Genomic DNA, 19780 nt, shown 5'->3' on the forward strand with positions numbered 1-19780 from the left:
AGGTGTCCCCAGAGCAGGAAGCGAGTTCCAGGATCTTGACCCAGTGACGATGAAGAAGCAGAAATCCAGTTGCAAGTCTGAGAGGGGAGCTTACAGCTGGTGGTGTTACCATTCTCTGCTGCTCTTGCGCGTCTAGGTGGTAGAAGTCACAGGTTTTAGGGCGGCACGGTGGCACAGCGGTTAGCACTGCTGCCTCACGGCGTCGAAGACCCAGGTTCGATCCCAGCCCTGGGTCGCAGTCCGTGTGGAGTTTGACATTCTCCCCGTGTCTGTGTGGGTCTCATCCCCGCACCCCAAAATGATGTGTAGGGTAGATGAATTAGCCACGCTAAATTGCCCCTTCATTGGAAAAAAAGAATTGGGTACTCTAAATTTATTATTTAAAAAAAAGAATGGGCGGTGCTATCGGAGAAGCCTTGGTGAATTAATGCAAAGCATCTTGTAGACGGTACACACTGCTGTCAGTGTCCCGGTGGTGGAGGGAGTGAATGTTTAAATGATGGATGGGGTCCCGATCAAGCGGGCTGCTTTGTTCTGGTTGGCGTAAAGTTGCTTGAGTGTTGTTGGATAGGCACTCGTCCAGGCAACTGGAGAGTATTCCACCTCACTCCTGACCAATAGATGGAGGAAAGGCTTTGGGAACAGTCTTTATGTCACATCTTCATGACCACCGCACAGTCCAACGTGGTTTACAGCTAATGGAATACTTTCGAGGTGTAGGCACTGGTGTCGAAGTGATGTCGTTAATTTGTGCACAGCAAGCTCCCAATCACAGCAATGTGACAATGACCAGGCAATCTGTTTTTGTGACATTGATGGATAAATATTGGCCAAGACTCTTAGAAATAGTGCCATGGGATCTTTTATATCCATCTTAATGGTATATGGGGTCTCGGTTCAACTTTGGCACCTCTAACCACACAGCACTCCCTCAGTACTGCATTGCAGAGTCAACCTAGATTGTTGTGCTCAAGTGGGACTTGAACCCACAACACTGTGGCTCAGAGGCGAGTGTGCTAAACCTAAGATGACATTATGAACTAAAGCCACCTGTAGTGTATTCCCTTTCTGAATAAATGAAGTGCAGCTTCCTCGGTGAACTATCCTTACCTCGTCCCTCGTTTAAAGCTTTGATGCAAGGTTTAAGAGTCTTCTCATAAACAATGGCACTCTCAGTATATTGGCGCCGCAGTACAGTCCAAGTATCTTCTAACCGTGTAATCTATGCAGGTACGAAAAGTCACATTAGAAGAATGTTCCTGTTCAATGAACCGTCTGCAATACTTCAATCTGATCAAAATATTACCCATTTGACCCCCGTCGCAGTGACCCCTCGGTTCAGATTCATGTCCAGTATCTTTTGCCATTGACCTTTCGATAAGTACCAGCTTGTGTGGCAGGCACAGAATCGGGCAGTGGAACTAGATGGTGTCCTCACCACATTAGGAGTTTCTGCCAACGCAGATAGCAATCCGAATGGAAACTTCCCTCGGTAGTCACCACGACTCTCTCCAGGCTGATTTTCCTCCCCTTACACAGGAGTGTGGAAGCTATTTGAGGATTCTCGAGAAATTGAATGCAATCAGCTAAAACCAGAACGAACCTGGGGTCTTCCTTCAATGTATCGCCCAAGTATTGATTGGAAATACTTGCTGGGGGGCCTGGTGGCGAATGTGTCCAATCCCTAACCCTTTGTCTTTGTCTAATATTGTCCTGAAAACTGCATATCTTGTGGGTCCCAGAGAGACAATATGGGCCGGATAGTCCATCACAACTGGTGCGGCACGCTCCCCCCCCCCCCCCGCCCACCGGCAGCGGGATTCTCTGTACTGCCAGCTGGCCAATAGAGTTTCCCATTTTGGGCAGCCCTACGCCGTTGGGAAATCCCAGGGCATGGGAATACTGCCGGTGCAACGGAGAATCCTGCCAGCGAAGATTCCAGCCCTGTGGATCTGAAGGTCTGATCAGATCCGAGGCACAGCTCGGGGAGCTGAAATTTAGGCTGCAACTTGACTCTCCAGGGATTCTGGTTCCTTTTCACAGGCCAGAACAATGTTAGTGGGCAAGGTGTAGCCAGAGGGGATGTGGGGAAATCAATAACCTACCCCTAGACACGGAGTGCATGCCTAGGAGTGTTTGAGGAATTCCACCTCTCCGTATACCCTATAAACGCCGAATGGTCAAGAGCTGGTATGAAGCACAAGGTGCCCCAGGAAAGATCCCTGACCTTGTACCAAAAGGTGATCAATTTCCTTGGGTCTATGGTTCCCTTCGGGATTGAAGATATAGATTTTAAACTTTATCCTCTGGGGCAGCACGTGGCACAGTGGTTAGCACTGCTGCCTCACAGCGCCAGGAATCCGGGTTCAATTCCCGCCTTGGGTGACTGTCTGGGGGCGATGCTCCTGAGCCCCGCGCCGGGCCGGAGAATCGCCCCAACCGAGCCACGACGCCCGCGCGCGATTCTCCGAGGTGCGGAGAATCGCCGCCATTTGCGCCGGCGGGTTTGGCACGGCGCCGGCCGCGGGTCACTGGAATCGGCGGGGCCGCTGATTTTCCGGCCAGGATGGGCCGAGCGGCCGCGTCAATACGACAGAGTCCCACCGGCGCCGTTCACCCATGGTCGCTGCCGGTGGGAACTCTGGGCGAACGGTCAGGAGGTGGCCTGTGGGGGGGGGGGGGGCTCCGATGGGGTCTGGCCTGCGATCGGGGCACACTGATCGGCGGGCCGGCCTCTCCACCCCCCTCGGGCCTACTTTCTGGCGCGGCCAGCCCCTGAACACCAACTCCATGTTGAGTCGGGGCCGGCGCGCTAAAGAAGTCCCCCGCGCATGCGCAGATTGGCGTGGCTCAACTGCGCATCCGCGGGTTGGCGCAGCGAAAGGAGGCTGGAGCGGCGTGAACTGCTCCAGCGCCGTGCTGGCCCCCTATGGGGATCAATGAAGTGGATAGATGTTAAATAGAATTTAAAAACTTGAGCACTCATGACTCCCTATGGGGGCCAGAATCAGTCCTACCGGGGCCCAGTTCGCGCCGTCGTGAAACGCGACAGCGTTCACGACGGCGCGAACACTTGGGATCCATATTGGAGAATCGCCCCACGACGGCGCGAACACTTGGGATCCATATTGGAGAATCGCCCCCCCCATGTGTGTAGAGTGTGTACATTCTCCTCGTGTCTGCGTGTGTTTCTTTCGGGTGCTCCGGTTTCCTCCCACGATCGAAAGATGTGCAGGTCAGGTGGATTGGCCATGCTAAATTAGGTTAGGTGAGGCTATTGGGTTATGGGGATAGGGTGGGTTGTGGGCCTAGGTATGGTGTTCTTTGAGAGGGTCGGTGCAGATTCAATGGTCCAGATGGCCTCCTTTGATACTCGTGATTCTATGCCCTAAACAGCCTGGGGGTAATCCTCCCTCTTGTGGGGTTTGTGCCTATCCTCTGTCCATTGACAGAGAAGAGCCTTTGGTAAGCGGAGTCATGAGTGCTCAAGTTTTTAAATTCTATTTAACATCTATCCACTTAATTGATTCATTTCAGAGCTGAAGACGTGTTTGACCGTCAAGTGCTGAATACATCCAGTGATAACAGGATTAACATCAATCGGACAGTTTGGTGCTTAACTCAAGGTACAATGAGAAAGGCAATACCTGAGGCATGTCCAACGCTTTCATGACTGCAGAGAAAGCGTACAGATCTCCAATGGAATATTTCAGTTCCAGTGCCAGTTGGATGATCTTACTTAACACAGCAGCTCTCTCTGCAACACTTCCCGTGCAACCCAAGACATCCACTGCGATCCCAATGGCCAGGGTGTAATGCCTGTGAAAATGTAAGTCTTGTTATTTATTGGACTGACCTCCGGATGGTATGCAGATTCTAAATCCGTAGTTAGATTTGCATTCAAGTATTTCAAGATGAAATAAACCAAACTCACTCAATTAATGTCAACTTGTTTTTTTAAAATAATTTCAGCATAACATTATTAAATCGTATCCTCTGCTGAAGGAAATATTTTAAAGATTTGCAATAAATTGTTGCTTTTCATGACCTCAAAGCAGCCCGTTCATTTACAGCCAATTAAATAATGGCTTGCTGAGGGCATGAGGACATGACAATTTTTTAAAAAAACTTGTGTGTCTGTTTTATAAAAGGGCAGAGCTCACCGTTAAGATGGCTGCCACAGGTCACCTGACACGTGGAGCTGCAAACCAGCCAAGCTTCTGGATGCTTCTAAAAGGTGGATTACAGCGAACTTGCCTAGACCACATCCTGGTGGAATGTTGCATTTGCCTCTGTCAGGACTTACCCCAAAAGAGCAACTTTCTATCTCCAGGACTATCAGGTAACAACGAGGAACTAACAAAACTGATTATGTTCAAGGGAAGTGTTAAGGACCCCTTATCTTGAGATGGCAGATTTCCTCCTTCCAAGGACATCAGTGAACCAAATGGGTTTTTGCAACAATTTATGATAGTTTCATGGTCATTGTCACTGACATGAGCTTTCAATTCCAGACTTATGAATTGAATTTAAAATCCTCCAACTCCCTTGGTGGGATTCGAACCTGGGCCCTCAGAGAATCAGCTTGGGTCTCTGGATTACTAGTTCAGTAACATTACCACTACACTGCTGTCTCCTCCTAAATTGACAAGATGAAATCAGTGAGGGAAGTAGAGTAGTTTTATTAAGTAAATAATTATATGCAGACAGAAACAGCAGATAACGGATTGTGCAACAGGTGAACATGTTACTTCTTTTTTACAATTATCCTCAATACTGTGCGTGTTACTGGACAGCCTTCTTCGAGGCAATGTCCAAGAAGTGGGGATGAGAGTGGAGCCATGCCCGAAAGTGGCGGTCTTCGGGGTTTCAGACCAGCCAGATCTATTCCTGGGGAGGAGGGCGGACGCCCTTGCCTTTACCTCCCTGATCACCCGCCGTAGAATCCTGTTCGGCTGGCGGTCAGCAGCACCACCCAAAGCTGCAGACTGGCTGTCCGACCTCTCGGAATCTCTCCAAATGGAGAAAATCAAATTCGCCATCCGAGGGTCAGACAACGGCTTCCACAGAACGTGGGAGCCATTCACCCAATTGTTCCGGGACCTGTTTGTGGCCAACGAACAAGCAGAAGACTAGCCAGGTAGCCAAGAATCAGGGGAAAGTAGCCAAGGCATGAGAGGGAGGGATAGATCGGGGAAGGGGGGGGACACAGCTAAACCTAAGAGAAAAGAAAGGCGAACTACAAGAGAAGGGAGGGGGCAGAAGGGGAGGGAGGGAGGGGAAGAGTGAGGAGACAGGGAACAATAGTGGGGAACCAGAGAGGTGTGGGGGAGAGGGGGAGGCAGGGGAAAGATAGCTAGAAGGAGGGCACGGAAAACGATAACAAACGTGGCACCTCCAGGAACAGAGAGCAAGGAAAATCCGGGCGAAAGAGGGGACGAACGGCTGAAGCGGAGGTGAACGTGAGACGACAACGGCAGCGAAACCCGGCGGGGAGAAACAAGTGACAACACCAACACCAGATCCATTCGAGTATCGCCCTCTGTAATTGTTTCTCCAGCACCCAAATGTATATGTACCTCCCCAGTTCCCCCCCCCCCCCAAAAAAAAAGATGCCTACTTATGTGTTAAAAATAATATTGCCAATTATACAGAGTTGCTGCTGTTGAGCTGGTGCTTAATACCCCACCAGTTATTTTATTTTATTTATTTTTTTCTTTTGGTATGTTTGTGTATGCTCTTCTCTCTCTCTCTCTCTCTCTCTCTCTCTCTATATTATATAAATATATATATCTTATTCTGTGTACATAATGGTAAATATACTTTGTTCAAAAATCCAATAAAAAACATTTATAAAAAAAATTACTGTGCACGTTTCATCTCAAATCTCGCTCCAGCTGTGGCAGCAACTTTTTTTTATTCACTCATGGGATGTGTGCATCTCTGGCGAGGCCAGCTTTTATTGTCCATCCCTAATTGTCCTTGAGGTGGTGAACTGCATTTTTGAACCACTGCAGTCCCATATGGTGTAGGTACACCCAAAGTGCCGTTAGGGAGTAAGTTCCAGGATATTTCCCCAGCGACATTGAAGGAACGGCGATATATTTCCAAGTCAGGGTGGTGAATGACTTGGAGGGGAACCTCCAGGTGGTGGGGTTCCCGGGTATCTGCTGTTCTTGTCCTTCTAGATGGTAGTGGTCGTGTGTTTGGAAGGTGCTGCCCGAGGAGTCTTGGTGAGTTCCTGCAGTGCATCTTGTAGATGGTACACACGGCTGCCATTGTGCGTCGCTGATGGAGGGAATGAATGTTCGTGGATGGAGTGACAATCAAGTAGGCTGCTTTGTCCTGGATGGTGTCAAGCTTCTCGAGTGGTGCTGGAGCTGCATTCATCCAGGCAAGTGGAGGGTGTTCAATCACATTAATGACTTGTGCCTTGTAGGTAGGTGGACAGGATTTGGGGAGTCAGGAGGAGATTACTCGCCGCAGGACTTCTAGCCTCTGACCTGATTTTGTAACCACAGTATATACTTGGCTAGTCCAGTTTCTGGCCAATAGTAACCCCCAGGCTGTTGATGGTAGGGGATTCAGCGATGGTAATGCCATTGAATGTCAAGGGGCAATTGGTACATTTTCTCTTGTTGGAGATGGTCATTGCCTGGCACTGGTCAGCCCAAGCCTGGATATTGCCCAGGTCTTGCTGGTTTGGACATGGACTGCTTCAGTATCTGAGGAGTTGTGAACATTGTGTGATCATCAGCGAACATCCCCATTCCTGACCTTATGATGGAAGGAAGGTCATTGCTGAAGCAGCGGAAGATGGTTACGCCCAGGGAATGGCTGGAAACAGCATCTTGAATGTGATGGGGTAAATCTTCCCAGCGGAGTAAATCATTTTTTCTGAAACCTTTGAATCTCTTTATCATTTTGAAGGCCTTGGTTAGATAACTCATCAACTCTTCTCAAGGGAATACAAATAGTGTTTGTGCAACATGTCCTTATAATCACACTCTTTTCGCCTTGGAATCACTTTGGTGAATCAGCACTATAACGGCACCATATCAGCACAATAACGCCAGCATATCAGCACTATACTGGTACCATATCAGCACTATATCGGCACCATATCAGCACTATACCGCCAGTATATCGGCACCATATCAGCACGATACCGGCACTATATCGGCACCATATCAGCACTATACCGGTACCATATCAGCACTATACCGCCAGTATATCGGCACCATATCAGCACTATATCAGCACCATATCAGCACTATACCGCCAGTATATCGGCACCATATCAGCACTATACTGCCACTATAACGCCACCATATCAGCACTATAACGCCACCATATAGCACTATACTGCCAGTATATCAGCACTATACCGGCACCATATCAGCACAATACCGCCACCATAGCACTATACTGGCAGCGTATCAGCACTATACTGCCACTATACCAGCACCATATCAGCAATATACTGCCACCATACCAGCACTATATCAGCACTATACTGCCACCATATCAGCACTATACTGCCACCATACCAGCACCATATCAGCACTATACTGCCACCATATCAGCACTATACTGCCACCATACCAGCACCATATCAGCACTATACTGCCACCATATCAGCACTATACTGCCACCATACCAGCACCATATCAGCATATACTGCCACCATATCAGCACTATACTGCCACCATACCAGCACTATACTGCCACCATACCAGCACCATATCAGCACTATAACGGCACCATACCAGCACCATATCGGCACTATACTGCCACCATACCAGCACTATACTGCCACCATACCAGCACCATATCAGCACTATACTGCCACCATACCAGCACTATATCAGCACTATACTGCCACCATACCAGCACCATATCAGCACTATACTGCCACCATACCAGCACCATATCAGCACTATACTGCCACCATACCAGCACCATATCGGCACTATACTGCCACCATACCAGCACCATATCAGCACTATACTGCCACCATACCAGCACCATATCGGCACTATACTGCCACCATACCAGCACTATACTGCCACCATACCAGCACTATATTGCCACCAGACCAGCACTATACTGCCACCATACCAGCACTATATCAGCACTACACTGCCACCATACCAGCACGATATCAGCACTATACTGCCACCATACCAGCACTATACTGCCACCATACCAGCACCATATCGGCAATATACTGCCACCATACCAGCACCATATCAGCACTATACTGCCACAATACCAGCACCATATCAGCACTATACTGCCACCATACCAGCATCATATCAGCAATATACTGCCACCATACCAGCACCATATCAGCACTATACTGCCACCATACCCGCACCATATCAGCAATATACTGCCACCATACCAGCACCATACCAGCACTATACTGCCACCATACCAGCACCATATCGGCAATATACTGCCACCATACCAGCACCATATCGGCAATATACTGCCACCATATCAGCACTATACTGCCACCATATCAGCACTATCCTGCCACCATACCAGCACCATATCAGCACTATACTGCCACCATATCAGCACCATATTGCCACCATATCAGCACTGTACTGCCACCATACCAGCACCATATCTGCACTATACTGCCACCATATCAGCACTATACTGCCACCATACCAGCACCATATCAGCACTATACTGCCACCATATCAGCACTATACTGCCACCATACCAGCACCATATCGGCAATATACTGCCACCATACCAGCACCATACCAGCACTATACTGCCACCATACCAGCACCATTTCAGCACTATACTGCCACCATACCAGCACCATATCAGCACTATACTGCCACCATACCAGCACTATACTGCCACCATACCAGCACCATATCGGCACTATACTGCCACCATACCAGCACCATATCAGCACTATACTGCCACCATACCAGCACATTATCAGCACTATAACAGCACCATACCAGCACTATACTGCCACCATACCAGCTCCATATCGGCACTATACTGCCACCATACCAGCTCCATATCGGCACTATACTGCCACCATACCAGCACCACACCAGCACTATACTGCCACCATACCAGCACCATATCAGCACTATACGGCCACCATACCAGCACCATATCAGCACTATACTGCCACCATACCAGCACCATATCAGCACTATACTGCCACCATACCAGCACCATATCAGCACTATACTGCCACCATACCAGCACTATATCAGGACTATACTGCCACCATACCAGCACTATACTGCCACCATACCAGCACTATACTGCCACCATACCAGCACCATATCGGCAATATACTGCCACCATACCAGCACTATACTGCCGCCATACCAGCACTATACTGCCACCATACCAGCACCATATCGGCAATATACTGCCACCATACCAGCACCATACCAGCACTATACTGCCACCATACCAGCACCACATCAGCACTATACTGCCACCATACCAGCACCATATCGGCAATATACTGCCACCATACCAGCACCATATCAGCACTATACTGCCACCATACCAGCACCATATCGGCACTATACTGCCACCATACCAGCACCATATCAGCACTATACTGCCACCATACCAGCACTATACTGCCACCATACCAGCACTATATCAGCACTATACTGCCACCATACCAGCACCATATTGGCACTATACTGCCACCATACCAGCACCATATCAGCACTATACTGCCACCATACCAGCACCATATCAGCACTAGCTCACCACTACCGGCACTATATCAACACCACATCATCACAATATATCCTCCCTGAAGTTAATTGGCCAAAGGTACGCACATTGACCCCCAGATGGGGTCTGACCAAGGCTCTGCAGAGCAAAAGCAGCGCTTGCTTCCATTTCCTACATTACAACAGTTACTCGTCCAATATCGTACCCCAACATCCCCTTTACCCATATCCTCTCCTTCCTACTTTCCAACCAGAAAGCGAATGCTGTTCGCAAGTTGGAATTGCGGTGCTGTTGTATTCACACTTCCTGACAGGTGGTGTTGGAGGAGCAGGAATCCTGGCTAACTGTACGCTCACCAGGCCCCTTCACAACGTCTTCCCGCCAGCCTGCCAGTAACTGAGGCTGGATATAGAGTGCACACACTTGCCCTGTTGCCATGGTGTGAAGCCCAGTTAACCCTGCACTAGACAGTGATGAAAGCTGCTTCCCCTTAGGGGCTCATTTCCCCAGCCAGCAGCATATTCAGCAACTGAACCAACAAGGGGAAGAAAGGGAGCGTTTTAATGAGCTTGAATCCTCCCTGTTCCTTCCCTCCACGCTGTGCTGTAGTTTTCCAATAGTCTGGTCTTACAATGTGGTGTATAAACAGAGCAGTGGTACTGTTTACCTTTCTGTTAGATCGAGACGCATTTGGTGCCCATGAGGAAGTGTAATAAGCTCCAGACCTGAGCTCACTCCCATCTGCTGCTTCATTTCTTCAGACACATTAAGTATCCTAGCAACCTGCAAAGTCCAAAAGTTGACATTTATTAGCTGTAGTCAGGAAATTGACATTTTATTGCAAGGTTAATTTTTCAAGTGCGGAGACTAAAACACATTGCATTAGCACTGAAATAGAACCAAGTGTGACCATTATCCACTGTCAATAACCTTGTTTCTAAATTCACTGTCTGAGCACACAATACAAGAGCAACATGTGGGTTTTAAAATAACAAAAATATTCAAAAATAACACTGTTCCTGAGAGAACAGGGGAAACGAGCAAATCAGATGTGAAAACACTCACAGGAACATGGTTGGGGCGAGTTGACTATAAAGGTAATCCCTGACACTGGGTTTCAATTATCCTTCAACTGCTGTTTTGCAGTAACCAATCAAAGAGACAGAAAATTCAAAAATGATCTGCACAAATTTACTGTCGCTTGCTTGGAAAGAACAATCCAAACCCGCGAATGGAATAATGTGTCTGGTGCTACTGCACTAGCTCCAGCTCGCCAGTACTGGGCCTTCTATTGTTAAACCAGGCCTCACAACCTACTCCTTTCAAGCGTTTCACCTGCGCCTCCTTCAATTTGGACTACTGTACTTGCTGTTCCCCAATGCAGCCTCCTCTACCTTGGAGAGACTAAATGCAGACTGTGTGACCTCTTTGTGGAACACCTTCCTTCAGCTCACAAGCATGACCCCAATCTTCAGCTCATGCGCACTTTCAACTCAGCATCTTGCTCTCATGGCCACATGTCCGTCCTTGGCCTGCTGCAATGCTCCAGTGAAGCCCAACGCAAACTGGAAGAGTAGCACCTCCTCTTCCAATGAGGCACATTACAGACTCCTGGACTTAACATTCAGTTCATTTCAGACCATGAACACACTCTCTCTCTCGCTCCTCCATTTTGATCTTTTTTTCAATCTTATTTTTCCCCCAACCCCTTCTCACCACAGGACAATCTGTAACTTGTTCTTAAGTGTTGCTTCCCCAGAGCTCTGACCCTTGTTCTACTGTTAACACATTCTGCTATCTTACCTTCATGCCACTATTAGCACCTTCTTTAGTCTTTAGCACTCCAATTAACACTCCCTTTGGCTTGCGCCCGTGACAGCTTCGCCAAATCTTTCAAGATGGCGCTGGAGCGTGGCAATTCTTTGCGAGCTTTCTCACACAGATCCTCTTCTTACATTTATTATGTATTTTCTTTTCATGTACGGAATGATCTGTTTGAGCTGTACGCAGAACAATACTTTTCACTGTACCTCAGTACGCATGACAATAAACCAATCCAAATCTCTCCTGAGCTCCCAACTATCCCTGACCTCCTACTTGCTCCCCCTTTTCTCTGCAACAGTATATAATCTAACATTTTTACCTCTCTTCAGCTCTGAAGAAGAGTCATACGGGCCCAAAACATTAACTCTCTTACTCTTTCTAAAATACTCTTCCAGACCTGCTGTGTTTTTCCAGCATTTTCTTTTCTTTTCTTAAAAATAAATTTGGAGTGCCCAATTTTTTGTCCAATTAAGGGGCAATTTAGCCTGGCCAAGGGCCAAAGACTTTGTTAAGCATTATTGGTGAACTCACTTGTGTTGTGACTCTGGGGCATGTGGGGCTGGAATTGACCGTGCATTAGCCCGGGGTGTCGTAACACTACGGCAGTTAAATTGCCGGCCCTGAAAGATTAATATTAACCCATAAAGGGCAGCATGGTGGCGCAGTGAGTTAGCCCTGCTGCCTCACGAGGTCTCAGGTTCGATCCCGGCTCTGGGTCACTGTCCGTGTGGAGTTTGCACATTCTCCCCGTGTTTGCGTGGGTTTCGCCCCCACAACCTTAAAGGATGTGTAGGCTAGGTGGATCGGCCCCGCTAAATTGCCCCTTAATTGGAAAAAATGAATTGGGTACTCTAAATTCATTTTTAAAAAATATTAACCCATAAGACATAGGATCAGAATTAGGCCACTCGGCCCATCGAATGTGCTCTGCCATTCAATCATGGCTGATATTTTCTCATCCCCATTCTCCTGCCTTCTCCCCGTAACCCCTGGTCCCCTTATTAATCAAAAACCTATCTATCTCTGTTTTAAAGACACTCAGTGATTTAGCCTCCACAGCCTTCTGCAACAAAGAGTTCAACAGATTCACCACCCTCTGGCTGAAGAAATTCCTCCTCATCTCTGTTTTAAAGGATCGTCCCTTTAGTCTGAGATTGTGTCCTCTGCTTCTGGAAACATCCTCGCCACGTCCACTCTATCCAGGCCTTGCAGTATCCTGTAAGTTTCAATAAGGTTCCCCCTCATCCTTCTAAACTCCAACGAGTACAGACCCAGAGTCCTCAACCATTCTTCATTCCAGGGATCATTCTTGTGAACCTCCTCTGGACTCTTTCCGAGGCCAGCACATCCTTCCTTCGATACGGGGCCCAAAACTGCTCACAATACTCCAAATGGGGTCTGACCAGAGCCTCATACAGCCTCAGAAGTACATCCCTGCTCTTGTATTCTAGCCCTCTTTACATGAATGCTAACATTGCATTTGCCTTCCTAATTGCCGACTGAACCTGCACGTTAACCTTAAGAGAATCGTGAACAAGGACTCCCAAGTCTCTTTGTGCTTCTGATTTCCTAAGCCTCTTCCCATTTAGAAAATAGTCTATGCTTCCATTTCTTCTTCCAAAGTTCATAACCTCACACTTTTCCACATTGTATTCCATCTGCCACTTCTTTGCCCGCTCTCCTAGTCTGTCCAAGTCCTTCTGCAGCCGGCCTGCTTCCTCAATACTACCTGCCCCTCTGCAGATCTTTGTATCATCGTCAAACTTAGCAATAGTTCCTTCAGTTCCTACAGATCATTAATGTATGTTGTCCCAGCACTGACCCCTGATGTGCACCACTAGTCACCAGCTGCCATCCTGAAAAAGACCCCTTTATCCTCACCCTCTGCCTTCTGCCAGTCAGCCAATCCTCTATCCATGCCAGGATCTTACCATTAACAGCATGGGCTCTTAACTTATTTAAGTCTCCTATGCGGCACCTTGTCAAAGGCGTTCTGGAAATCTAAATAAATCACGTCCACTGGTTCTCCTTTGTCTAACTTCCTTGTTACTCAAAGAACTAATCCAGGAGCACTCCTGCTGTTCAAATGCAGTCCATGGAATCTTTAATGTCCACCTGTATGAGAAGATGGTGCTTTAACTTCCCTGTTAACACAACACTCTCTCTGTTGCAATGAAATATCAGCACACATTGCAAAGAACTGAGCTTGGAACCAAGAACTTCCTGATTTAAAGACACAAATACGACCACTAAACCACTTGTAACATATCGGCATAAGATGAGAAATATTCCATCACTTGTAGCTCAAAAGTGTCCTCAATTGATCATTGCTAGAAACTCAAGTTAATCAGATATTCCAATTCAACATGTTATTCAATGTGTTCGCAAAGATATTGGGAGCTCTGTAGATTAACTGGCAATTGTCACAATGGCGACTGTGGGACCTTGCTCCTATGCTGAATGGGGGCACATGATTGGATGTAAAGCACTTTGGGACATTGTTAGGTTCTCAAAGGCATATTATAACAGCAAGGCTTTCGTGCTTTAACATAGTTTCAGTTTGTGTAGCTTGTAATCTGTGAGTGCTGACGTCTGTGCAGTACCATTTTGACATTGTAGCTGTTTTGGAACAGTCTGATTAGCAGGTACATTGAGCGGACTCTTTGAAATCGTACATCTTTGCAAAGTAACATTATACTAATGTCCAAGTAATAGCAGGAGGTTGCACTGCATCGGTTCCACATTCTCTGCTTGTCTTCAGCGCTGTTAAATTCCTGCTGTGCCAGTGGCCGAGGTCTGCGTGACATTAACTGCAAGTGCTTCAGTACAGATCAACCAGAATCTAACAGGATAGCAGAACAAACTTGAGGGGCTGAATGACCCACAACCATTCCCGGTTGGACTGTTCCATTCTGAGAAATAACGAGTAGTTGGAAATTGTTTGAGAATTTGTGCTGCGATTTGAAGTTGGAATTTGATGTCAAGTCAGTGGACAATATCTTAATACATTCATTATCAATTTTACTTTGCCACTTTAATGGAAGCATTAATCTGTTGATTATAAATGGGTGAGCACCTCTAGAAAAATAACGTTAAGCACTTGTACAGCTGTCACCACAAGTAGTTTCCAGGCTTTGATTTTCAAAGCTGTATATCAAAGAGTTTATAGATAAAGGCTAGCCTGACCATTCAGAGCTTCCTCCTTCCGGATACACAGAGGGAGAGAATTTTCAGGGATTTGCTCTATTTTGTGCGTGCTGATTTTGCCACCCATCGGACATCTTTCTGGGGACTGTGTGTGGGGGGACCATGTGGTTACAATAAATAAATGAAGCAAATATATCACCCAGTGTATCACCCATTATTTAAGCCTGTTGATCCCTCGTTGGTACAGCAAAGGTCAATTCAGATTGATATTGTCATTGGGTCCACGCTGGCAGTGACCCACTCCATTACAGGTGGACACTTGACAAAGTTGTTAATAATCTGTATGGCTGGAAAATTGGCTCTGTTCAGGGGGTTCATCACCAAGAGCCAGGGGCTTCGGTGTCGGGTTAGCCGGGGGCTTCGGTGTCGGGTTAGCCGGGGGCTTCGGTGTCGGGTTAGCCGGGGGCTTCGGTGTCGGGTTAGCCGGGGGCTTCGGTGTCGGGTTAGCCGGGGGCTTCGGTGTCGGGTTAGCCGGGGGCTTCGGTGTCGGGTTAGCCGGGGGCTTCGGTGTCGGGTTAGCCGGGGGCTTCGGTGTCGGGTTAGCCGGGGGCTTCGGTTTCGGGTTAGCCGGGGGCTTCGGTGTCGGGTTAGCCGGGGGCTTCGGTGTCGGGTTAGCCGGGGGCTTCGGTGTCGGGTTAGCCGGGGGCTTCGGTGTCGGGTTAGCCGGGGGCTTCGGTGTCGGGTTAGCCGGGGGCTTCGGTGTCGGGTTAGCCGGGGGCTTCGGTGTCGGGTTAGCCGGGGGCTTCGGTGTCGGGTTAGCCGGGGGCTTCGGTGTCGGGTTAGCCGGGGGCTTCGGTTTCGGGTTAACCGGGGGCTTCGGTGTCGGGTTAGCCGGGAGCTTCGTGCCGGGTTAGCCGGGGGCTTCGGTATCGGGTTAGCCGGGGGATTCGGTTTCGGGTTAGCCGGGGGCTTCGGTTTCGGGTTAGCCGGGGGCTTCGGTATCGGGTTAGCCGGGGGCTTCGGTTTCGGGTTAGCCGGGGGCTTCGGTATCGGGTTAGCCGGGGGCTTCGGTATCGGGTTAGCCGGGGGATTCGGTTTCGGGTTAGCCGGGGGCTTCGGTATCGGGTTAGCAGAGGGTGAAAGCCAGGGATTCCGTGAGTCAGGTCTTGCACGGGGTCAGATTGCTGGTATGTGCTGATTTCAGTGATCCTGCTAAGGATGATGGTGTGGGTATGATAATTGCCTCTCGGAGGGGAGGGGGGGAATAGAGAGAGAGGGGAAGGGAGGGGGAATAGAGAGAGGGGGGTAGGGGGGAATAGAGGGAGGGGGGAATAGAGAGAGGGGGAGGGGAGGGGGAATAGAGAGAGGGGGGTAGGGGAGGAGGAATAGAGAGAGGGGGGTAGGGGGGAATAGAGGGAGGGGGGAATAGAGAGAGGGGAAGGGGAGGGGGAATAGAGAGAGCAGGGAGGGGCGGGGGGAATAGAGAAGGGGAGGGGAGGGGGGAATAGAGAAGGGGGAGGGGAGGGGGAATAGAGAGGGGGAGGGGGGAATAGAGAGGGGGAGAGTAGGGGGAATAGAGAGGGAGAGGGTAGGGGGAATAGAGAGGGGGAGGGGAGGGGGGAATAGAGAGCGGGGTGGAATAGAGAGGGGGGAATAGAGTGAGCGGGGAGGGGACGGGGAATAGAGAGAGCGGAGAGGGGGGCCAATAGAGAGCAGGGAGGGGAGGGGGTAATGGAGAGAACGGAGAGGGGAGGGGGTAATGGAGAGAACGGAGAGGGGAGGGGGGAATGGAGAGTACGGGGAGGGCAGTGGGGGAATAGAGAGGGAGGTGAGGGGGTAATAGAGGGGGAGGGGATGGGAGGGGAGGGGGAAATAGAGGGGATGTGGAGGAGCGGAATAGAGAGAGGGAGGGGAGGGGGAAATAGAGGGGGGAAGGGAGGGCGGAATAGATAGAGGGGAGGGGGGAATAGAGAGCGGGCGGGGGGGAATAGAGAGGGGGGAGGGGAGGGGGAATAGAGAGGGGGGAGGGGAGGGGGAATAGAGAGGGGGAAGGGGAGGGGGGAAATAGAGAGGGGGAAGGGGAAGAGAGAGGGGGAGGGGAGGGGGGGAAATAGAGAGGGGGAGGGGAATAGAGTGAGCTGGGAGGGGAGGGGTGAACAGAGAGAGCGGGGAGGGGAGGGAGGGAAATAGAGAGAGAGGGGAGGGGGGAATAGAGAGAGCGGAGAGAGGGGCCAATAGAGAGCGGGGAGGGGAGGGGGGAATGGAGAGAACGGAGAGGGGAGGGGGGAATGGAGAGAACGGAGAGGGGAGATGGGAATGGAGAGTACGGGGAGGGCAGTGGGGGAATAGAGAGGAGGGAGGGAGGGGAGGGGGTAATAGAGGGGGAGGGGAGGGGGAAATTGAGGGGATGTGGAGGAGCAGAATAGAGAGAGGGAGGGGAGGGGGAAATAGAGGGGGGTAGGGAGGGCGGAATAGGTAGAGGGGAGGGGGGAATAGAGAGGGGGAGGGGGGAATAGAGAGAGCGGGAGGGGAGGGGGGAATAGAGAGAGCGGGAGGGGAGGGGGGAATAGAGAGAGTGGGGAGGGGGGCAATAGAGAGAGCGGGGAGGGGAGGGGGGAATGGAGAGAACGGGGAGGGGAGGGGGAATGGAGAGAACGGGGAGGGGAGGGGGAATGGAGAGAACGGGAGGGGAGGGGGGAATAGAGAGGGGGAGGGGGAGGAGGGGGAATAGGGAGGGGGGAATAGAGAGAGGGGGAGGGGAGGGGGGAATAGAGAGAGCGGGGCGGGGAGGGGGGTGTAGAGAGTGCAGGGGGGTGAATACAGAGAGGGGGAGGGGATGGGGTGCAATAGAGAGGGAGGGGAGGGGGGAATTGGAAAAAGAAATGATAGTTGCCTCTCCATCTCTGGTGAGCACTGTTCCAAGGGTCTGTGCAAATAAATCAGCAGGGGGCAGGATTGGCCTTGGCTCGGGTTCATTCAGCAGCTCCCCGGCAGAAATTCTGGAATATTCCAGCCGTGGCTATTCTCCTGGACGACACCGAACTCTGCAACATTGGTGACCAGAACTGACATTTTCTTTTCTAATCACGGTGGTACATCTGAGGGACATCCAACATCCCCAAATAACCTTTGCACCTATTTTTAGTGATCCTTCCTGATGTTTGGGCAGTTTAAAAAATAATTTACGCCACAAGTTCAAACAGCTGGGAGCATTTTCTTAAACCGATCCTCACTGGAGCACAGGATCTTGTTCCAGTGTTAACAGTAATTAGTGCGAGTCGTGTCATTTATTACATCAGCAGCCATTCAACATTGGGGTTCAGTTTATTGGCAACAAAATCTCACCCAAAAAAAAAAAGTGCCATCCTTCATGAGCTCAGTGAAGGGGTGGAGTGGGTGCAAGGGTCAGGTAACCAGCAGTAAATGAGCCCTAGGGTTTCTGAACTCACCTCCCCTGCCAATTCTTCTTTTCCATTGGGAACATGTTATTCATTTAAAACTGCCTCTTTTAATCATCCGTTTCTCCCAACTCAATATTTCAGTGGGACGAATTGGCAGTAGCTGGATATTGTCTGGTTCACAGCATGCGAGGACCCCAGGGCGGAATTCTCCCCCCCCCCCCCCCCCCCCCCCCAACGCCGGGTGGGAGAATCGCCCGGGCGCCGCGCGAGTCCCGGCACGCCGTCCCGACGCCCGCACGCGATTCTCCCACCCCCCCCAAACCGGCGCGGCGCGAATCACGGCTGGCTGCTGGGAGAATCGCCGCTTGCCGTTGGTAATGGGTGAGCGCCGATTCTCCGGCCCGGATGGGCCGAGCGGCCTGCCCAACACGACAGGTTCCCACCGGCGCCATCCACACCTGGTCGCTGCCGGCGGGAACAGCGCGGGAACGCTGGGAGGGGGGGGGCGGCCTGTGGGGGGGGGGGGGGGCGAGGGGGGTTCCTGCACCGGGGGGGGGGCTCAAAAGGGGTCTGGCCCGCGATCGGTGCCCACTGATCGGCGGGCCGGCCTCTCTGAAGGAGGACCTCCTTTCCTCCGCTGCCCCGCAAGATCCATCCGACAACTTCTTGCGCATGCGCGGGTGACGTCATTTACGCGGCACCGGTCGCGTCATTTACGTGGCGCTGCTTTTATGCGGCGCCAAGGCCCGGCACATGTAAATGATGCAGCGCCGCTCCTAGCCCCCCGGGGGTTGGGAGAATAGGGGGCTGGGGACGGCTTCCGACGCCGGAGTAAAACACTCCGGTTTTCACTCCGGCGTCGGGACTTAGTCTCCCGATGGGAGAATTGGCCCCCATGTGTCTGCCTGGAGTATCTTCATTGCTGAAAACCTCCTGAGAATCTTAGTTGCTGAAACTAATCATGGAGCTATGTGTGACAGAAAATTTACTATAAATATCACTGTTTCAAAGATGAACATATATATATCTATATAAATATCTCTCTCCCTTCTATGGAGAAGTGGCAAGTGTTCACCACTCACTGCTGTGGGCCTGAATAGCTCCTTATTCTGGCAGTGTGCAGTGGATTGCTGTTAGATTTTATCAACATTAACAGGAGCTGTGTGAGATTTACCAATTTCTCTATTCAGGAAGCTGCAATCCATTATCTGCAGAAACCTCCCTTTGACAGGATTCTCAGGGAGAAAGATTCCTCATGGTGATTTGGGGTGCGGTCGCAGCATTTCAAATAGATTTACACCAGCTGGAGGGGGATATGGTGTGATATGCTGGTGAATAATATTGTTATACGCTCAACAATGCGCCCTCCAACCAGCAGGTGGCGTCAGACATCAGTCATGTGACATTTGGCTCTCGGCAGAAGGTTATAAGGCGTACACCAGGCCAGTCGGACGTAGGGGTGGTGCCAGGAGAGGCCATGTAACTCTGTTAGTAACTTTGTGCAGCATTCTGATTGTTACCTTACCACGTGTACATCAATAAATCATCATTCTAGTTAAGTCACCAGCAGTTCTGTACGAAACATTGCAAAAACAAGGTCACAGAACACAACAGGGGAGTGATTTACATTGGGGTTTCCTGTATCGGAGTAGTGATTGGCCAAAAAA

The 19780-nt window shown here is 50.1% G+C and overlaps 1 protein-coding gene across 7 annotated transcripts in view; it reads right to left on the reverse strand.

Annotated features, from left to right (window-relative positions):
- Positions 1-19780, reverse strand: part of bcar3 (BCAR3 adaptor protein, NSP family member) — a 335071-nt gene that overhangs the window by 5415 nt on the left and 309876 nt on the right. For all 7 annotated transcript variants that reach the window (XM_072510520.1, XM_072510521.1, XM_072510522.1 and 4 more), the window contains 3 exons: positions 10409-10524; positions 3648-3819; positions 1111-1222 (listed from right to left, as the gene is read on the reverse strand). In XM_072510520.1, the coding sequence (XP_072366621.1) occupies positions 1111-1222; positions 3648-3819; positions 10409-10524 (400 nt within the window). The remainder of the gene's footprint in view (positions 1-1110; positions 1223-3647; positions 3820-10408; positions 10525-19780) is intronic.

Source organism: Scyliorhinus torazame, chromosome 7, assembly GCF_047496885.1.
Source record: "Scyliorhinus torazame isolate Kashiwa2021f chromosome 7, sScyTor2.1, whole genome shotgun sequence".
Taxonomy (NCBI): Eukaryota; Metazoa; Chordata; class Chondrichthyes; order Carcharhiniformes; family Scyliorhinidae; genus Scyliorhinus; species Scyliorhinus torazame.